Raw genomic sequence first — 22,371 nt, forward strand, 5'->3', positions numbered from 1 at the left:
ACAGGGACCAAAAGAAAGAACACAAGACTCACTCATTAATACCAAGTAGCCAAACATAATTCTGCTAGGGGAACTGAAAGGAAATCCAACGGTGACAAATGTACATTGAGACCAGGGAAAGAACGACTGTTATGAAATAGGTAGGAGTGTCACCAAACAATCAGGCAAGAGGGAGAAGGCAAACATAATAACACAGTTGAAAAGGATAGATTTTTACTTCAACTGCAATAGAAGGAAAAAGTCTCACAGAAAACAATGGAATTATTCCACAGAGACAGGAAGAAAAACGTTTATATGACGTCCGTCTCACAGTGCACAGGTCATGGGTTTGAATCCGGTCCCGGCCTTCCTGTGTAGAGTTTGCATGTTCTCCCCGTGCCTGCGTGGGTTTTCTCCGGGTACTTCGGTTTCCTCCCACATTCCAAAAACATTTAGGTTAATTGGACACTCTAAATTGTCCCTAGGTATGATTTTGAGTGTGAAAGGTTGTTTGTTTTTGTGTGCCCTGCGATTGGCTGGCAACCAGTTCGGGGTGAAGCCCGCCTACTGCCCATAGACAGCTGGGATAGGCTCCAGCACGCCCGCGACCTTTGTCAGGATAAGTGGTTTGTATGTAGGATCATGACTTAAAAATTATTATAGTTATAGTTTAAGGTATTTTCATTATTCTTGAGGGGTCCATTTATATTAGTTTACTGTTCTTTTATATCGTTCTACATTTTTTAAAATCAATGAAAAAAATGTTGTATGTTAAAATGCTGAATTGCACTATAATTATCTTTGTTGTCAGTACCAATGCTTTCATAATAGTAATTTAAAAGCAATGTAAAATCGATTTTTATAGCCCCTAAATTCTACATTTATATCAGGGGTGTTATCAGAGGGGGGGGGGGGGGGCAGGGTGGCCAGTGCCCACCTATGGACACGCTCTGCCCGCCCTAAGAAAACTGGAAGTAGTTCTGATGAATGGGATACAAAAAATCAAAATCAAATCAACTTTTATTTGTTTAGCCCAAATCATAACAACAGTTATCTCAATTGAGGAGAAAACAAAACACGTTTTAAGGTGCAGTAGCCCTACGCTGGATTTTGACCTACTTGAGCATTGTAGCACTTTTTTGCCCCCACCCCCAGGTAAGACTAATGCCCACCCACATCCAGCATCCTGGTAACACCGCTGCTTTGTATGCACAACAAAGTAATAGTACCGTGTAAGAGTGATCTGGAAAATCTTGTAACCAGCGATGAATGAGGCCAGTCTAGTTAAGCTCTGTTTTCCTGACCCTCCGACGCCAACCAACAAGGCATTACCTCCAGGTGTCCGGATTATCCTTGAGACCTTACACAAACAACACATACAAGTTATATTCACCTTTACACACAATTATATATAAAAGAAAGAATGTTATAGGACACATTTCACCATACAGCACAAATATAAGCACACTCCATTTACTGTTCTTTGGGATGCAAATCATGTAAGCAGAAAATAGCTTTGAATGCAACATGCTCAACTCTTCAGTGAACAACCAAAGGCTTTTTGATGAAAAGAAAAAAGACCAAGAAACAGACAGGTCCTCATGTGTATTTGCAATGACTGGCTGTTTTGTATAGTTAAGCATGAGGCCTACATTACCTTGACCAAATGTATCATTGCATCCTGAAAGAAGACCATGTCCATCCCTGTACCCCTGACACTCTCATTGTAAAGACCCAGGAACATGTTCAGCCTTTCCTTTAAGCTCTCAAACGTCTCAATGGTTTCGTACACTTTGGGTAAATCCATATCAGAATCTTCGTGCTCCTCTCCTGCGATGAAAATGCTTCACATTAAGAACATGACATTCTAGAATTCCAAACGATGTTGTTATAACTTGAACCACTCATATTAAGCTACCTGTTACTTCAGGTGTGTCTCTTAGAAAGTCAACAAAGTAGCTGTCCACGCCAAGGTCCACAATATTCTTGTGCTTTTCGCCAAGGGTGTCCCCTACCAGTTTTGCTAAAGCCTGGTCAAACCACTCCACTTCCTCAGGCATGATAAATCTGTCAGCTATCACACGTTTGCATTCATGCTTCCACAATGCCAACAGCACCTGAAAAATGATTGTGAAATGAAATAAAGCCTCAGGCAGTCAGCGAGAAATGAATGTTGTTACTTAGCGAGCGTAGTCAACATGAAACCGCCCACCAAAAACATTATTTGATGTTTTTAGTAAGCTATTGCCTATTCCAGTGCTTACTCTTGCTTGCTTGCTCCACACAGAAAACCTCAAATCGGAGATTCAAACTAGAATTCTTTTGACTAAGAGGCTGACATGCAGAGGTAATCGCAAAAGTAAATGTAGGTCTACTGCACAATTACATTCATTTTCTTTATCTGAAAACAATTCAAAGGCCAAACAATAAAGGAAATATGCCATTAAAATGGAGTAAGCATAATGCTATTATTGAATATGAGCTATATTAACAGCCAGAGAATATAAAGCAAGGCACCTTGTGTCCATTGCTTAAATATCAAGGTTGTCTGCACTATTTGCTGGATGCTAATCCTCATTAATACTTGACTGTCTTACCGAAAAGTTTAAAAGGTCAAATGGTTGATTTGTGTGTAGCTGCTTTTTCTTGGTAAACTGGTTTTCTTATTTAGAACAGCTGCTAGTAAAATGTGTTCAGTCACGGTTCCTGAGGTATTTTAGGAGACATATAAATCATCTAACCTGCGTGGAGTTGATCACCTCTGCGCTGGTATTAAGCATGCCTTGCCAGACCCTGGAGAGATCCCTAAGATTGAAGATGTAATGGAACTTGGCAGGAGTTGGAAGCATCTTTACTTTGGTCAGCTGCCAAAGACGGCGAGTCATGGACACCAGGAAGGGTACTGTGCTTCGAACATCATCAGCAAAACTGCGGCGTGCACAGAAGTAGCCTTCACCAATCACTCCTGCATGAGAATTTTGATGACATAAAGTGACTAATAAATTAGAAGTCAGAGATGATAGGATACGCTTTGTCAACGCATGAAAAATATGACAGTGACTACAAATTGGTGAAAGCATTTGATGGTGGCATAACTCAATGTTTCAATGCATACAGATTCAAATTTGGTGGTACGATTACCAAAGATCTTGTCAATTGACGAGTTGGAGGGCAGTGTACAATTGAAGATGGAAAATTGTCTTTTGAGTCTCTGTGGGATGTCATTACGACCTCCTCCTGGATGGATCATAGCTGCCAGGAACTGGATGTCAATAATACCAGTAAATTCTCCTGGTTTTTCAAGATTGAAGAACCCATTCTGGTCCATTAGTTGACGGACAATCTCATTTGTCACCTGTGCCCAAAACAAAAAATACCTGTATAGTGGTGATTTGGGGGGGATTTTTAATTTGTTTTACGAATACAGTAATGTTACTCTCATTCCAAACCTGATCGCCCCACTCGTTGATGACAGGCATGTTGATATCATCGATGAAAACTGACATTTTTTTCCCAGCTGGGGGTCCATAAGTGCTCCCCATCCTCTTATCCACATAACTCTCAACCGTTCTCTTCAAAAAGAAAGAAAGTGACACAATTTAGAGACATATTTCTTAAGAAGCTGACCACAAGAAACAATGCAGATAAAAACAGCGCTGCTGAGGGATCATCATGACATCATCCATCATGACAGCCTGATCAATATAGTGCTAAGCCATGGACAGGGACAAGACAGTGGTCTCACCTTCAGCCTGCACATGTCAATCAGCCCCACAAATCAATATTACTTTGCATACCCGACTCTAGCACATAAAATCATCTTAAATGCAATGTCCTCATTTTAAGGGATAACAGATGTTGAGCCTCAAGCATGGTGCATGGTGGGTTGAAGCTTAGGACACAGAACATGCAGCAGAAGACTAAATTATGAAAGCCTAAGGAATGGAATGGTAGTACTTCACCTGGAATATGAGTGGTGTGGTGGCAGAGGAAAAATTAAGACTCTTTCCCATGTGTGTCTCAGGATGAAGCTTTGACATGTAGCCCTTAATCATGACCGTCTTAGCTGTCCCTTGCTCTCCAATCAGCAAAACAGCCTAAAAAACATGTTGCAGTGTTAGTAATCTTGTGAGTTTTACAAAATATTTAACTGTACCGTATATTCTGAGGATGGCACTTGGGTCACATGCAAATGAACTACTGCTCACCCCACCATTCTGAACTGCGGAATGTGCCAACCAGGGAATGGCTTTGCATTTGCTTTGCTGATGACCAGGGGCAGAGCTATTTTGAGCCCAAATCAGAATTTTTATTTTCCACAAAAAAAGTTTACATTTATTTTCACTTGTTAAGGCACCACGATGAGATTTTACCTTCTCAGTTAGTTTGCGGATCAATGCATGTGGTGCATACATTATTAATGCAACCAACTCATGAATGCATGCTCACACAAAGAGGACTCATATAATGAATTCCACATCATGGTGAATTTAATGGGCTTTTAGGACTGCACTTTTTCGATCTGCTTTTTAAGCATAGCAGCAACGGGTCATGCTGTGATGTCATTGATTGAAATTATGTACGAGATGGGTCTATCCAACAGGTAAGAGATAAAACTCAATGCTCATCATAGGGAATTTGTTGTGCCATGCCACGGTAAGGGTCTCTGCCCCTCCTCCTCAACGCTGAGCCAGGCTTCTGCCTCAGCCAGCACAGGTGGGGAGGAGTCCAATCAGCCCAGCTGCAGCCGCCTTCAATCAAGACGGCTGCCTTCAAAAGCCTGCTGAGGACACGCAACCAGTGCTTGAACGTTGACCATTGTGGTTAGTTCGAAGCTGTCTCGCGTTTGAATCTCGAGTTTATGCTACTCAACTTCTTTATTTTTGCAGAGCTTTTTACTATTTGGTCAACAATTAACCACATCGTATGCTCTCCATCTCTAGACTCCCTCCGTGCTACAAACCAGTGTCTCGGGCCTCATCAACGCTCCTTTTTCTCTGCTCTCCATTGGACTTACCCCTTGGACCTTCTCTAGACTCAAACCTCTGGACTCAGGACACTCATGCACTTGACTATTATAGGAATTCAGGTTCTCATTAAAATTCCTGATGTGTACTCTTGGTCTGTTTCTCTGCTTCTGGGGTGCCCGGCACATTCGGCTATTTTTAATCGCTAGGGGCTAACATAATTGGATTAAAGGGACTCTTAAGCCTTAGTGGAGATATGTGGAGTGATGTATACTGAATGAGCCCCTTCAGAGATACATTAAGATTCAGCTTCACTTGAAAGATGAGTCAGTTATTAGTCCTTATAATGTATGGTAAAGTACTGTATAGGAAGAAAAGCAAACCTACTTCTTAAAGAATTAAATCATCAAAAATGTTGGGCTAGAGCTAGACCCCTTAGTTGCACGGAATTTTTTTCCAATAGTGTTGTTAACTTGGTCAAATTTGCCATAGTTCTTTACCAAATTTTGATTAAAATTGAAATACCGGTAAAAACAGTGGTGCATGTTCTTTGTCAATGGAGTGCTCACGCTTGATGTTGAAGTGAATTGAATTGCATCAGTTGCTGGCATGCAGACAGAATGAGACCAGCTCTTCAATTGGTCCCAGGACCAGTGTTAAAATGATAGCCAAAAGCACACAGAAATCAATATGATACAAAGTAATACATAAATTAAAGGTCAGCATGCCGCATCAGAACTTGAGAGATCTGACTTTGAGGGTAAGGGATAGCCGTAATGGACCTTTTCAACCAACATAAGTGACCTCTAACCTAACAAATGTTCTTCTGAATGAGTTAACAGACACCAAAAAAAGAGTGTATATTGGTTCTCTGTCGACATCATACAGCATTCCAAATTATACAAAACGTTGTTTGGCTCATATTAATTTCTGACTGCAATGATTGCAAATATACACATTGTTGACATGAAGAATGTGAAATTATTTTTTGTTGTTGACCATCACCTTGCCCTGCTTGGCGATAGTCTGTAGCAGGAAGTCAGTTCGAACATTGTCCACATTGGGGACCAAGATGGAGCTATACTCTGGGGTTATTTCTGATGGATACACATATTCCTCCACTCGTGTGTTCCAGTGGACCCACTGACCTGGAACAAAATGAATGTACATACATTACCACACACAGCAGTTACCTACATATTGTGGGGGTGGGGGGGAATCATTCTAACGGTACGCAGCATGGTGAGCTAGTGGTTAGCACATCTGCCTCACAGTTTTGACTGATGATTACGCATGTGGGTTTTATCCATATACTCTGCACAATTCAAAATCATGCATGCTAGGTTGATTAAAGACTTTGAATTGTCAAAAGTTGTGAATGTAAGTCTGGTTTCCTGTTGGTTTGTATGGGCCCTGTTATTGGCTGGTGACCAATCAAATGTGGAACCCAGCCTCTCACCTTTGGACAGCTCCAGGTGAGGGCAAGTGGTATAGATAATGAATAGATAGAACTCTAAAGGCTCCTTAAGAAAAAGGTACATTTTATTTACAACAGGTCAATATATGAAAAATGCACACAACTCTCAAGCAAATTCCATCATTCCAGAACTATACCAGCAATGTACACAAGTGGACAAAATTGCTGTTACCTCTCTTATAATCGTAATTAAAAAAAATAATTCATTCAATAAGTCTTGAGATCTCATTTTACCTTCCAGAGATTCAAGACATCCTGTGCTAGAGGTAGCAAAGTAACCCCAGAACACAACAGAGCCTCCTCCATGTTTCACAGTAGGGTCAACGTTCTTTTCTTGGCATGCTTCATTTCAGTCTGTGAACATAGAGCTGATGTGTCTTGTCAAAAAGTTCCAGTTTTGTCTTATCTGTCCATAGGACATTCTCCCAGAAGCTTTGTGTTTCATCATTATGCAGTTTAGCATTTTTTTTTTAATTATTTATTTTCAACAGTGGTGTCTTCTTGGTCATATCCGCTGAAGTCCACTTTGGCTAAAACAACAACATTAACGTACTTTGACCTTGGAGTTAATCTTTAATTTTTTGGAGGTTGTTCTGGGAGTTTTTTGCTACCATTCATATGATCAGTTTCTTCAGTGTTGTCATCAATGTTCCTCCAGCAGCCATATCCACGGGAGGTTGGCTGCAGTCCCGTGGATCTAAAATGTTTTAACATTGAAGATGGTCTTGTAACCTTTACCTTTAATGTGCTCATCTCTAGTTATTTTCTGATCTCCTGAGGCCACGCGCTCATTTGCTTCCTATGGTCCATTTTTAGTGTCAATTATTTTAAATCTTTCCAAAGGGTACCATCACTTTTGTCCAAGCCTGTTTCATGATTTTTTCTCCCAATAATTCTTTTGAACCACTATTCAAAACCAATGTCTGATTTTCATTAGTTAATTTCAGGTACATTTCTATTTATTTATTATTACTTCCATCATGAACAGACACGTACCAACATTTTTTTCCATGTGTGTATGTACGTTATACACAAGTGATAGCCTCTTTTTATGACCACATTCATGCCTACCATCTGTTGTGACATGGTAGTCAAACATGGTGTCCTCACTGTCAGGAGGGATGTCAGGCAAGTTTAGCTGAATGCTGTCATTTCCTCGTAGCCACATCTCCATTTTCTTCCGGTTATCGAGTTCAAGGACAGCACCTGCGCTCCACATCATGGCGAATGCATACAGGCGCTCCAAGTGCTCTCGAGATAATTCGACACACTGTTCCTGTGAGGCAACACTTACCATTACTAAATTATTACCGTATAATTATCATTATCAAATGTGAGTGGATCTTACATTAAAATAGCAAATGCTCGACGGTATGTTGGCGGATAATAAGGGGAATGGCTTGATTGCTATGGTGGCCCAACATTGCCAAACTAGCAGTCAAATTTAGACATTACACAGTGCTAGTACAAACTGTACAGGCAACTTCTCTTTTACCTTAATTCACATTAGTTGGTCTGGCTTTACTTGCTTGTAATAATAATAATAATAATAATAATAATAATAATAATAATAATAATAATAATAATAAGAAGAAGAAGAAGAAGAAGAAGAAGAAGAAGAAGAATGCATCATATTTATTCTGGAATAACATTAATATTCAACTTTATATCTGTAGTTGGAGCCCCGTAGCATAAAAAAATCCTTTGAATTAAAACTAATGGATTCTATAAAATTGTATTAAATTGTGACTAAAATATCAAATGCAAATTCAGTACATAATTTGCATTGGTTTCCTGAATTTGGGGCATTTCATATAAACATGGGGAGTTTCTCAGTCATTCTTTAAACTGTTTTAATTAAGAACTTCAATATGACTTTTGGAATTAGTGCATGATAAGAGCCTGAACCCTGATTAGAAATTTTTAGCAATCTCAAACCCACCTTTGTTGGTATGAGTCCTTGCAGCATGTTGAGGCACTGCATGATGACAAAAGCCTCAAGCAGGTCTATTTTGAACTCAAGTGACTGTACACAGAAGCGGTAGAGTTTGGTGAAGGAGGAAGAGAAAAGGCCCCTCAGAACCTCTACCTCTTGGGGGCAGCGTTTTTTCAACCAGCCCTGGACACAAGTGAGAATGTTATTTTTTTATATTGTGTGACTGCTTTAACAATACGCACAAATGTCAGTAAGAATTTAAATGTATTGAATTTCATACCATGACCAACACCATGGTCATTGTTCAGTACCTCCAATATAGGGCTCCAGCTGAGCACAGACGAGCTCATGAACACCATGCCGTTGCGTGATACAGTGGCCGGAGAGGCATTGTCGATGTTATGCGGTTCAAACACCACCTTACAGTTGGGTGCCATGGGTATACGATCTCCGTTTGCCAAAGTAAGAGTTCTGTTGTCATCCAAGACGGAGTTAAGATTCTCGATCCAGATAGCATCAACCGGTCCATCTAAGACGATCCATATGTGTTCTCCTGAAAATTTTCAAGATATTCATTTTTGGAAAATGTAATTCGATTGATCTGGATAAAAATAAAATGAATAGGAAGCGAAGGATACATTTATTGCATTGAATTAATGGCAGCACAATTCTCAAGGAAGTTTGCAATAAAAAGTCAGTAGCTATAGCAACTTTTATAACATGCGTGCATGACCCACATGCATCTTCTTGTGTGGTGAGCGGCAAGCAGCACATAAAAAGTGCACACATGAAAGAAAACACATACTGTATACTGTAAATTCACACTAGTGCATGCATGCATCTTTAATGAACACCAAGGAAGATGGGAAGATAAAACAAATTCTAGCATGATGAGCTGGGAGTGCAATGATGTCCCTTGGCAATTAAACTTTTCTGTGACATACAACATTAATGCTTTTCACGCAAATCCCTAAGAAAAAACGATGTCCCTTCATCTGCAAGGACCCCGATAAATCATGTGAGGAATCAGTTCTGAGCTCTCCAGGGACTCCCTTTCATGATTCCTCTTTCCGTCATGTTACTAGGCAGAGAAGATGCACTTCTGAGGCCATGCTCTCTACGCTCTATTGAAAACAACCATCTGCTTATCCTACCAGAGAATACGAGTTGAGTCAGAAAAGTTCCAGAACTGTCAAAGGAGAGGTATTTAAAACACTAAACTTTTTTACCTTCAGTCTGGACCAGAAAATCAGTGGAGCAGAGAAGGCTGGAACAGTGGTTCAGATGCCTGTGGGATTACTTCGAAGGGGAAATTTTGTAGTTTGGATTTGAAATGCACATTATATATTGCTGCAGCCAGGCCGGAACCTCCTACGTTAAAATTTGGTACATTTCTTTTTTTTTCCTCACAAATCTATACTATTGGTCGGTCCACATGTGAGTGTTATTTTTACAAATTACTGATCAATTTAAAGTGTTGAAAATGGCTCGCACTCTTTGACGATGCAATGGTAATGATTGCACAAACATGCCGTTTTTAGGGTCCCCTGAAATGATGATTTTGGAGGTGGAAGGACGCCCGACGCCAGCAATGTATATCTTTTGTGACACCAGTCTTGGAACTTTCTGACGCACCTCATACATATACATTTGGTACTTTTAGGTTACGGTGTACCCTGCCTCTTCCCAAAGAAGATGGGATAGGATGGGATAGCCTCCAGCACACCCGCTACGCTTGTCAGGATAAGTGGTTCAGACAATGGATGGATGGTTGGAACCACCACCATATCATACCTTATATTTTAAATCGACTGTTAGTCAGAATGTGGGTGCTCCAATGTGATGGTATACTGTAATAGTAATTCCATCCATCCATTATCTGAACCGCTCATCCTCATTTATTACAAAAAGAAAATATAGTATTAAATTCGTAATACATTAAATAAGATTTATTTTGAATGTGTAAAAGAAAAACAAAAACATACCATAGTTAAGAAATGCAAGGTATATAATAACAATTTGTTAGGGATACTATTATCAATGTTATCACACACACGTATACAATTCCTGACCTTTCTTTGCCTTTAGTGTTTTCCTCCAGAGTGTTGAGAAGATGCCATCGGTCCAGTCGTTTGTAGCCACGTCAAGTCGACCAAACATTTGAGGTGCGGTGATGGCTTTGGGGTTCATGCGCATCTCTCTGTGAGGTTGACCACACTCTAGCAAAGAAAGTATATTATATCTATATCTTTTCAGAAATAAGACGTTTAAAATTTTCAGCTCTGGATACATTTTTTTCCTCCCAGATTTATGAAATTGGTTATCATACATGTTATAGCTCTTTTAATAGCTCTTCATATGTTTTGAAATCCGACACTGTGTTGGTCTCCCACCTGTCATCGCTCTCATCAGTGTATGGATACAAGTTGTCTTTCCTGCCCCACTGGGCCCCAGAGCCATCATGCCATGCCGGACCCTCTGAGTCTCAAATAGCTGGATGACTTTCAGTTTCCAGGGTGGATGACAGATAAGACCTGCATCTTCTACCTGAAGAGGAAGATTACTTGAAACAGCAGTCTCTACATTTTCAAAAATAAATAAAAAATTGTGAGCGTAGCGTCTGGTGAAAGATCTCTAAACAGTTAGCTTTGAGCATGCTGTAGAAATGTTGCAGGATGTATACAGTGTATGTGTGTGTCTGTCTATGTATCTTTATTTTATATAAATAGGTAACGAGTCTAACGACCAATCACAGCTCACCTGTTTTCTGAAGATGAGCCATGATTGGTCATTATCTGAGCCCAAAGCAACTGGGATGTCAGTGACAAAAGTGACAAAATGGATGACTAAAAACTGTTGTATTTTGCTGCTTAACTCATATTCCACAAACGCAATATTAATCAGTATGCCTTGTTTTAACTGGGGGGCCTGCATAGGATATATTCTTGAAAAAAATAAAACGTTTGGGTTGGCTTCGACTTTAAGGTGGCGAGTCCTCACAGTGTGTTCCGGAATGTCCTTAATTTTAAACATTTCTACTAATAATACAAAACAAAGATGTGTGGTAACAACAATCCTGACGTGATGATGATGATGAGGTCAAAACTGGGACCGTTGATATGGAAGGGTTGAGAAATATGTTGAGTGAAGTTCATGCATTGAAAAAAAAACTACAAATGATTTTAATAATTAGTGGAAAAATCTGTGACAGAGCATACAGACAATATTAACATTTTTAACATATTTCCCCAATTTTCTCTTGATAAACGCTACTGTTAACAATCAGATGTGCTTAAGTGTGACATATCTATGCAGCTGGTCTTTTTTTCCCCTTCATCCTCGCGCCGTCTCACTTATGTTCCGTTATCATTTATGCGGCATAGCACCCTCTTGTTCCCGTGCAAAATTTTATTTCCTACCTGTTTGTCAATGGCTGCCTCAAGTTCAGGGTAGCCTGCTTTATCAAGCAGAATGCCTGGGAAGAGGTCCTCAATCAAGCTCAGGAAGAGTGGCTCATCTTCATCAATCTAACAAATATATTCATGTGCAGATTTATTTGAATAAAAATGTGATAAAACTTTGAAGGGTTTAATAATATAATTCAATGAATCATTCAGACTCACCAGCTTTGAGAGATTCATGTCTCTTAGGACCCTCATGACGATGGTAGACTCGGTGTCGCTGGGATTGGCTCGTTTGGCTGCTCCCAGTGTTCGCAACACTGAGAGGATGTTCCGCAAGCCAAAATCATAGTGAACCTGGATGATTTAGTCAACAATGACAGCTCGGTTATATCTTATGACTACAGTATGTCCCTCTTACGCTTGACAATTTGTTTTCCCGCTAAGATTGTCTTGATAGCCAGTTCTGGAAAATGGTGGGAAACTTAATGCTTCATTACTATAAATGAATTGTAAAACTCAAAACAAAAACAGTAATTCCATTTATTTGATCCAAAGGTATTCAAGAAGCCAACCGGGAAATCACTTTGCGAGGTGATCACATTAAAGTTGCATCAGAAAGGCACTGCCAGGATCCCCCAGAGGAAGCCCTGATGTTATAATCTCAATTATTCAGATATTAATGCAATCAGTGTGCTTAATAGTCCTTACTGTTGTAATTAAATTCCAGATGACGAACCAACCAAACAATAAATCTAATTGTGGGAAATTTCAGACCTCCTTTGTTTACCTGCTTGGAAAGCTGCTCTTCACAGAGCTTGTAGAGAGTGAAGAATTTCCGAGCCAACTCTATATTGTCTATGAAGCCACAGCTGGCGAGCTTTACTCTGATGATAATTTGGCGGTCAGGAACCATCATGGCCACTGAGCGAAAGTTGATCTTTAGGTTTTCTGGGAGTTCTTGTCGCCCTGCATAACCTGGGTTCTGAGTGTCCAGGAAAGACAAGAATGATACAAACATTATTGAACGCGACACCCCTTTTGCAAAGTCAGCTCTTTGTCAGTTTTCCAGCACACAAGCACAATCATCGAACTTTATTGATGAATAAACTCACCTGGGGCTAAAATTGTGCTTTGCTGGACTTTCGTTGGTGAGGGCATATTTTTTCAACACATTATATGAAGGTAACTTGCAATCAATGGCTCACATTAGGGAGAGTATTTTGTACAGCAGTATGCCAGGGACAAAATATTGATTCTGAGTTTCTACCAAAGGTGGTGGGGTAAACTGATATATATTTAGCATTGTAAATTAATATAACATAAAACATATCTTTTTTCTTAACGTCCATACTATTATGCTAATTAACAGTTATTAATGTATTTGCAATGTATTCCATTTGTGGCAGAGAATGATATGACTGCGTTTGATATAGATTAAGCGTACCTATAAATAGGCAGATCTGAATTGTACACAGAAATAGTCGCAACAGTGCATGGTAGGGTGCTTGCTGTTAGGAATGCAAACATTAAGATTGACTGTCGGGATTGATTTTGGTCATAAACATGACCAAATGTACGACAGCTATACAGGCACATGCAATATGTAAATTATGTATAGTGTAAATACTAACTCAGGTGTTAGTAGGATTTCCACTCATATACCCTAGTTAATGTCACAATGTGTTCTTTCCTTCATTTAAAAAAATGCCATGGGTTCAGACAACTAAATCCATATGGAAACCGATGGCAGAGTGCTCTTGCCATTGAGCCAGGCTTTAATTTACCCCTTTGTGCATACACACAGAAACAAACATACAGACGTAAATGTGTGTGAGCACACACAGGATGAAAAAAAAATGTCTGACCGCACTTACCACGAAAATAATCCCACTGTTCACTTTTTAATTACTTAATTTGGAATATATTTAGTGTGCGAAGAACAACAATAATCTGTGTTTTAACAAAGAGTATGGTAATTCTAGTAGTATTGATAGAGCCGTAAAATTACGGAATAATTTTTGATGAACTGACCTTTAAGAGATATTGTCCAGGGCATCACCACTTATTTTTGTTTCCGCCTGCTATAAAACATGTTAAGATAAAGATTTCCGAGGGATATCCAGGAACATATTTAGGAATCAGGAATCTGCCATTTTAGTCAATCTCATTCCCCATAGCATTTTACCATGTAAAATGTTTACAGCTCAGTCAATGAAAGAGACGAATCTTAGTTGATTGCAAAAACATAAATTCACAAACATTCCCTAAATGGTAGGCACCAGCATTACGATTTCATGAGGCAGTCTCACATCTATCATAAGTAAAGCAGGTCAAACTAGTGCGCACAGTTTGTTTTTGGCTTTCTGTTTTTTTTTTAATGAAAGAAAAGTTACTTTTGTGTGAGTTACACAAGCAAGCAGTTGTGCCGATCATTTTCAGGAGAATGATTCACAACCCGTTGCTTTTGCATTTGATTTATTCTCTGTCTACTCCAATTTAATCACTAATTTCCCACATTTGAATACAATTGTTCTGCTTGTCTAATTATTTAAATTTTCATACTAGACCCCCATTGATGTCACGGGGGTCATTGATAAGTTGAAAGAGAGCAACTCGTCCTGGGCTAAATGAAATTGAGACAAAGTTAATTAAATTAGCTTCTCAGCCTACAGTATATGCTTTCCATCATTAGATTTTTTTAACCTTCACATATAAAATACCCACCATTTAAAAATGTGAACTTCTCTACGTACGGGTGGTGACATTAGATCCTGACAATTATCGACCTATTTTAATCTTATGTTCTGTTGCAAAACTATTTGAAATTATATTTTAATCAACTAAATGATTACCTAAATACTAATGTTATTCTATCTCAATATCAACTTGGATTCATATCCAACCACTCCACAACTATTGCCCTTTTAAAATTTATAAATGAGGTATTTTCAGCATCTGATCAGAGTTTACTCAAATGGATAATTTTTTGCTCATCCTTAAAAGTGTTTGATCTTTTTGATCTTTACTTGATGTTCAATAAGCCAGTGTTTTTCAAACTCTGTGCCGCGGCATACCAGTGTGAGGTATTGTCAGGTGTGCCGTAGGAAATTAATTTGTGCGGTCTAGCGCCTGGCAGCGTAATACTGTAATGCCTTTACCACATTGTAGTACTCTTCCATACCAGCAGGTGGGAGCAGCAGCGGCAGCAGCAGGTAGCTAATTGTCTTTGTTTAGAGACAAGCGAATTAGTGATGCATGTTTATCCAAACAGGCCCATGTTTTTCACACTGAGTAAGTATCAATATGAAACATTGTAAAACACTTTTTTTGTTTATTTAATTCCTATTCCAGACGTTATAGTATACCGTCATTCTTCAATGTTAAAAAAAATGCTTATTTAAACAATATAACATTTATATTGTTAAAAAAAGTTTTTTCTTTTTCACAATTTAAGATGGTGGTGTGCCGCTGCATTTTTTCAATGAAATAAATGTGAATTGACTCAAAAAGTTTGAAAAACACTGCGATAAGCTATATGCTTATCCGGCAATCAAAACATCAGCTCTATTGTGATTTCATTGTTATCTACATAGCAGAAAACAATGTGTTTCACAGAAAGACTGAGAGTGTGATTTATTATTTCAGCCATGATGTAACGATACAATGATTGATGATACAATGATTTATGCTTCAAAGTCCTACTCCTCACAAATCAAAGAATCCTTACATGACTTTGTTGTTTTGGATATTATTCAGACCTGTCTTAAACAGATTTGTTTTCAGCTTCTATGTGTTGCTAACTTCCCAAGGCCTTCAGATGCAGGATTGCTGGCCCCGTAATATAAACACAATAGATTATATTTTAAGAATCTGAACCAATCACATTTCAGATTCAATATACAGGGCCTTCTCGCAGGGGACCTCAGCACTTTTCCGTCCTCTGATTGGTTCAGAGCTACTTAAGTGGGATTCGTTGCACAAAGCCGAGCGGATGACTGTACATGACTTAACATTCATTTTCAAGCGTGAAAAAAAAGAAAAAAAAGAAAAGAACTCCTGGAACAGTTAGCGTCAGTTTGCTTACTAACCAGGATAATCTAGCAATGAGAAGAATGCCTACTGCAGTTCCTCCCAAAAATGCTGTCCACAACTACACTTTACCGACTCTAGAGACAAACTAGCTCTATCTTAAACTGATTAACACAGTTATAACTTGTATAATTCACACAGAAGTTGCTTTTCTTTCACTTTTCCAACAACAGAAATCTGCACTCTAGCTTGATCTGCCTTACTCATGATAGCCTGGACTGCTTCGTGAGCATTAGAAGGGCTGACATCTACCTGTGTGGCATTTAGGGAGTTGCTTACATTATCATAATAATTACATTATTTTCGTGTATGAGGGAATACAGAAAATAACATGGGTTATGTATGAATGACACTGACCATTGTTATGAAGATACCAAATTCTGGATTCATCTCCACATTTTCTCCATCAGTAAAGACAAAGTTTTTTCGTCGTTCTTTCTTGCAGGTGAGCACGATTGAAATCTGCTGGGCTGCCACCGACAGGACGGGAAGGTCAATGCGGTTGAATTCGTCGAAACATCCCCATGAACCAGACTGAGCAAGACCTATGAATCATAAACAAGCCACTCACAGATTATTTTGCTTTAAATAAAGTGATGGCACTATCCATTATCTTCTGTAGTCAAAACACAGCACTCGATCACTCCTGATATTAGCACACTTGTTTTTACTTACCCTTGAATATTCTTCCCAGACCTCTGAAGTCCATCTGGTCAGAGCAGTTAAAGACCACCACATACTTCCCCAGACAGCGCCCCATATCCTTAATGGTCTCAGTTTTACCTAAAACAAACGAATAAGTTGTTGCATCAAAATAGAGATTCGATTCATGGAATTGTACAACTAATGAAAACAAGATTCAGTGTCCCTCGAGATGTGCAACTGTGACTGTGTTGTTTGTCAATAATCCAGGTAATGGCAACTTGTTGCCTTTATTGTCACTTTTTTGGACTACATGTACAACTCATTTCAGTCTGGTTGCCAAACTCTTGGTATAGTAACTGTCAGGTACTTTCATGTTTGCAAAAATAAAAAAAAATACCGTATTTGGGGTGTCTCTCTTACCTGTTCCTGCAGGGCCTGCAGGTGCTCCACCCATACTCATACAGAGAGCCTGGGCAAGGGTGATGTAGCACCTACGCCATATATGGGGACATAGAACAGACTCATACCTTCATACACCAATAAGGTTACAACTTCTATATACTGTATTGCTTTCTAAATAAGAGACTAAGGGTGTGTTCACACCAGAAAAGTCCTTCGGTATGATTGTTTTGCCCAGACCAAAAGCGGACTTAATGTTTTTTGTTTGCTGCGGTTCGTATTCACGCTGTACTTTTCGTAAGTTAAGTATATTTTGAAATACATCGGCGTGTGTGACGATTAGTGCGCCCGTTGAACAGAAATGAAGAGGGCTGCACACAGAGAACAGACACAGAAATGGTGGAAAATATGTTTGTCGAATGTTTGTTGTCTGTTTTTCAAACCTGTGCTGTTGCTGACGTAGAATGAAGGTCGTACGATGACAAAGTACAAAGTGGAGAAAATGAGTCACAGACAAGAACAGCAGTGGACATTGTCACTGAATAAAGCAAATAAAACATCTTAAGCGTGGAGCGATGTCAGAGAAAATCGGTTGTTTTGGCATCTGAGTCCATTAGGACAGCATGTTGCTGAAAGATGCTGGCAGCTTACTTCCTGTCACTGCTGTCTCTTCACAATGCTTACCCTTTGTTGTGTGTATGTCAGACCATGCTTGTAGATTGATAACTGTGTCTGTCTGTGAGCCGTGTTACGCTCAACAAATTGGTCCCTGTCAGTCACAGTGACTGACTGTTCTGTAAAGTATTGTTCACATCAAGGCACGATGGACTGGTTAGCAGTAGACAATGCGCAAGTCTCCTCATATTGATTTGTGTCAATGTCTTAAACTGGATGACACAAACACTGTCCTGTTTTTGATAACATAAATCCAAACCTTCTAACAGTTATGCACATTATAAGAAGCTTACTATTTGGAAGAAGGAACCGAGAGCTCTGTGTCTCTCCTTTCAGAGAGACAGCTGTAGAGTGACTGGAAACTATGGCATTACTAACATGGCTTCCATTCAAGGTCCACATAATTTGAAGATTATTTCACTCTTTTCCTTCCTAAAACATTTGGTTACTTCCTGCAATTTTTTTCCCCCCAAAGAAAATGGCAATTTGTAATTCATACTGTACAGGTAAATAATTGATGCTGATGTTGAAATTATGTTTTTCTCAGGAGTGGAGTAGTAATAAATGAGGAGTATCTGCTACTTATAATTTTTACAATACTATTGATTCATGGCCTCTCGATGAGGGGTTTGTGTTTCCCAATGATGCTAGGAGCTAAATTATCAGGGGTTTTATGCCCCTGGCAGGGTCAACCATAGCAAACAGGTCCAAGGTGAGGGACCAGCATGGCTCAAAAGACGCCTATGATGAGTAAACATTGGATTACATTTTCCCTTGCCCTGACGCGGGTCACCGGTACTGGTACCAGCCTTCTTGGGACGGGTTGGACTCTCTTCCACTCTGGAACTCTGGAGTTGGCCACGGAGCCGCCAAACAGGTGTGGGCGTACTTATTGCCCCCCAGGCTTGGCAGCTATATGTTGAGGTCTTCCAAGGTAAAAGAAAGGCTAGCCTCCTGCCGCCTTCGGGTGGGAGGATGGGTCCTGAGTGTTGTTTGTGCCTCTGCACCAAACAGCAATTCAGAATAACCACCCTTTCTGGAGTCCTTGCAGGGTGTGCTAGAGAGCGCTCTCCCTGGTGACTCCATCGTTCTGCTGGGGAACTCCAATGCTCACATGGGCACTGACAGAGAGACGTGGAAATGCGTGATTGGGAGGAACTGAGTGGTATTTTCTCCCTGGACTTCTGTGCTCGTCACGGATTGTCCATAACAAACACCGTGTTCAAACATAAGGGTGTCCATACGTGCACTTGGCAGCAGGACGCGCTCGGCCGCAATTCCACGATTGACTTTATGGTCGTGTCATCGGACATGCAGCAAGTCTTGGACACTCGGGTGAAGAGAGGGGTGGAGTTGTCAACCGATCATCACCTGGTGGTGTGTTGGCTTCGATGGTGGGGGAAGATGCCAGTCAGACCTGGGAGACCCAAATGTATTGTGAGGGTTTGCTGGGAAGATCTGGCAGAGTCCCCTGTCAGAGAGAGCTTCGACTCCCACCTCCGGCAGACCTTTACCCACGTCCAATGGGAAGGGTGGGACATTGACACAGAGTGAAGCAGAGTTCTGCGCCTCCATTTTTGAGGCGGCCGTGGCAGTAAAGTGGTTGGTGCCTGTCGTGGCGACAATCCCAGAACCTATTGGTGGACACCAACGGTAAGGTATGCCGTCAAGGTGAAGAAGGTGTCCTATCGGGCCTTTTTTGTCTGTGGGACTTCAGAGGCAACTGTTGGGCTCCCGGTTGGCCAAGCAGCTTTGACAGTCGGTTAAATCAATCAAATATAATAATAAGGGCACCTCATGTGTGTAACTTACCTGTCAGTCAGTGGTGTAATGACAAGCCTTTCAGTGCAGCCCAAAAATTCATTCTGGTAGACAAAGCCTACGTCTGTGATGCTGATAATCATTTTGTCGGAGTCCTCATTGAAGTAGAAACGACATTGCTTCAACCACTCAAAGTCTCCGGGGCTTTTGACATGAAGTCGGCACTTGGTAACAAAAGTGAACAAGGAAGAAGGAGGATAAATAGTGGACGGAGAGTAATAAAGGGTGTCATGTTCAGGTTTATGAAGGGATAGTGGTTGAAATTAATGTTACAAAGATACAGTGGATGGAAGATATGACCAGAATGAAAGAGAGGAGGTTAAAAAGGTGAATTTAAAATAATAAGAAGAAATGGTGCAATAAGAAAGACATGGTAGGGAAGATGCAAGCCAAGGAGCTATTATTGAATTATGTATTAAAGTGGCAGCAGTAAGAAGGATGACTATTAGCTTGCGTCAGGAAGGAAAAGAGAGAGAAGGCTGAACCAAAGATAGGAGGTAAATAAATAATATTTTTGAAAACATGGGTCAAAATAAATAATAAATTAATGGAAATAAAAGATAGTACATCAATAAATGTGTTTCTCGTTGTCCTTGGTGACAAGCACGGCAATTATTGTGCCGAAAAGAGAGCCTTTTATAACATCTAAAAAACAAAGGCTGAATATGTTTTTCTCTGACCATACTCTTTTCAGATATTGTAATGGTACTCTGAGAGGCAAAGCCTTGTCTTTTTGTTCAGAGTGAATTAACAAAATGAGCATTTCTTGCTTAAATTTTCATATCCATACTTACCAGGTCATCAAATATGTCCCTCTGGTGAACATGGATAGTGATGAGAGTCTCATATTTGGTCCGCTCAATAGCACTCAGGTCTCTTGTGGTCATATCGATCAGAGTATTGAGTAGATGTAAAAATATTTGATTGGTTTTAGCCATAATACGACGATCATATCGGGCATTAGTGAGAGCGTCCTCAGAATCCCTTGTCCATATCATCTGGATGCCCAGCAAGCCCACCTGAATAAATCATCAAAAGGACATGGTCAAGTTTGCTTCTCTTGTTAGTTAGTTATGGTGTTATTACTTTTTGATTCTCTTTCCTGTTCTTTCCCGCTTGCATCATTCTTTACATGCCCTAATTTGTCTAATCTACATCTGTCTGTCGTCTCACCTTCTCTCCAATTTCATGTTTTTACAGAAATGAGGGGTGAGACGGTACAGGTAAGCCACGGGATGGTCTGCCCCTCGGTTTTTGGGCAATGGTTCGGTTTATTCTTGGTCAGTATTCTATACTGTATAATGAGAATAACATTTTTCTTTCTCAAAATTAGCTCTTTATTTTGCTTATCAGCAAAAACTGTTTGTTGTAGTGTACTGAATGATATTATTTATTTCAAGAGAATCATTAATTAATCACAATTAGGCACAATTCTTTCAAATGATGAACTTTGCCTTGTCAGTTGACTATTTGTTATATGTGACAATACAGTACAGATACAAACGACACACTGCTTGAAGTAACCAAGTGGGAAAGTGGGAAAAAACAAGAAGAGGTTGTGCTGATGTAATATTCTTGGCTTAAAGAGGGGAAACCAACCCAAACATGCTTTTTTCAAAAATATGTTCTATGCAAGCCACTAGTTGAAACAAGGCATTCTGATAAATATTGTGTTTGTGGAATAAGAGTTAATCCATTCGTTTTTTGCCATCCGTTATTCGTCATCCGTCAGTGGCCAGGGTACCTGCCTGTCCGTCAACGACCAATCACGGCTCAGCTTTAGAAAACAGGCGATTTGTGATTGGGTAGTTGTGATGTCATTTTCCGTCGACAGAAATGACAAAATGGCCTCCCCCTGAGATGGCTAAAAACAGGTGGATTTTGCTGCTTAACTCATATTGCACAAACACTCTATTAATCAGAATACCGTGTTTCAACTAGTGGGCCTGCTGAGAACATATTCTTGAAAAAATATATGTTTGGGTTGATATCCTCTTTAAAAATGCCAGTAATGTGTCAGTGACTGTACATTGTTCCAGGAGTTTGTGTTTTTACACAATGCCTTTTGGTCTAAATTAAATTAGATTCTTCTGCCCTTTAGGCGGCAGCGCCCTGAAATTTAAGCTGTAGGTCATGATTATACTTAAATTTGAAGATATAAGACAACTTTGCCTTGGTTTGCTAGTCAAAATACATCCATTTCCATAGCTGGTTTCAACACACCATAGTAGCTAAAGAAGTAAATTTCACATCCTGACTAATGGCTGAAACTGGGAGTAAAAAACAACAACAACAACAACAAAAAAAACATGTATTTCTTCTTAGTTCACTAATAAAAATGTATCCAGCATTTCGTCCAACAATGATTACATCAAAGTATGGCTGCATTTGACTCACTTGAGCAGGGAAGAAGTTGAGAAAGTCGATAAGCTGGAAGCCGGATTCCTGGATGGCCAGGACAGCCTGCCGGATGATCATGTGTAAAGACCTCTGGGATTCCTTCAAGAGGGCATTGAGCCAAACCTCAACATTCCCTTCTGCTGTGACTGGTCGATCCAACTCCATAGTTTCCCCCTCCCGAGACGACACAGCCAGAATACGGTCATAGACCTGCAGGTGGTGTTATATTGAGAAAAGGGAAATTCTATTATACCTTTGATGCCTGACTTAAAAAAATTCTACCATGTCATTTAAATTATTAAACAGCTGACCACTGCATACTCGCATTTTGGGTGGGGGTTGGGGGAGGTTCCACAATTTTCCTCTGGTATTCGTGGAAAATGTATATTGCAAGTGTATCAGCGTTTTTTCAAAGAATTTGATGGGTTTATAAAAATAATGCAATTCAATGGGCATCAATTATACATGGCTTTTTTATTAACAGTCCGCCCCTATCCCTGTACCTCACGAATAGTACGGGTTGACTGTACACATAACACAGTATATATTGCAATGTCTTTTTCGCTACAAAAAGATTCA

The 22,371-nt window shown here is 39.8% G+C and overlaps 1 protein-coding gene across 1 annotated transcript in view; it reads right to left on the minus strand.

Moving 5' to 3' along the window:
- dnah5 (dynein, axonemal, heavy chain 5) overlaps positions 1-22,371 on the minus strand; it is a 99,168-nt gene that overhangs the window by 47,373 nt on the left and 29,424 nt on the right. The window contains exons 38-59 of the mRNA XM_086037467.1: positions 21,790-22,002; positions 20,187-20,411; positions 19,384-19,556; positions 16,918-16,988; positions 16,528-16,635; positions 16,210-16,397; positions 12,551-12,745; positions 11,983-12,117; positions 11,779-11,886; positions 10,753-10,906; positions 10,432-10,578; positions 8,671-8,912; positions 8,366-8,542; positions 7,495-7,699; positions 5,952-6,094; positions 3,942-4,076; positions 3,429-3,551; positions 3,121-3,334; positions 2,721-2,944; positions 1,898-2,096; positions 1,637-1,809; positions 1,209-1,339 (exon numbers count right to left, since the gene is read on the minus strand). Coding sequence (XP_085893593.1) covers positions 1,209-1,339; positions 1,637-1,809; positions 1,898-2,096; positions 2,721-2,944; positions 3,121-3,334; positions 3,429-3,551; positions 3,942-4,076; positions 5,952-6,094; positions 7,495-7,699; positions 8,366-8,542; positions 8,671-8,912; positions 10,432-10,578; positions 10,753-10,906; positions 11,779-11,886; positions 11,983-12,117; positions 12,551-12,745; positions 16,210-16,397; positions 16,528-16,635; positions 16,918-16,988; positions 19,384-19,556; positions 20,187-20,411; positions 21,790-22,002 — 3,683 coding nt within the window. The remainder of the gene's footprint in view (positions 1-1,208; positions 1,340-1,636; positions 1,810-1,897; positions 2,097-2,720; positions 2,945-3,120; positions 3,335-3,428; positions 3,552-3,941; positions 4,077-5,951; positions 6,095-7,494; positions 7,700-8,365; positions 8,543-8,670; positions 8,913-10,431; positions 10,579-10,752; positions 10,907-11,778; positions 11,887-11,982; positions 12,118-12,550; positions 12,746-16,209; positions 16,398-16,527; positions 16,636-16,917; positions 16,989-19,383; positions 19,557-20,186; positions 20,412-21,789; positions 22,003-22,371) is intronic.

Source organism: Filicampus tigris, chromosome 8 (genome assembly GCF_054856515.1).
Source record: "Filicampus tigris isolate MCC_2025a chromosome 8, RoL_Ftig_1.0, whole genome shotgun sequence".
Lineage (NCBI taxonomy): Eukaryota > Metazoa > Chordata > Actinopteri > Syngnathiformes > Syngnathidae > Filicampus > Filicampus tigris.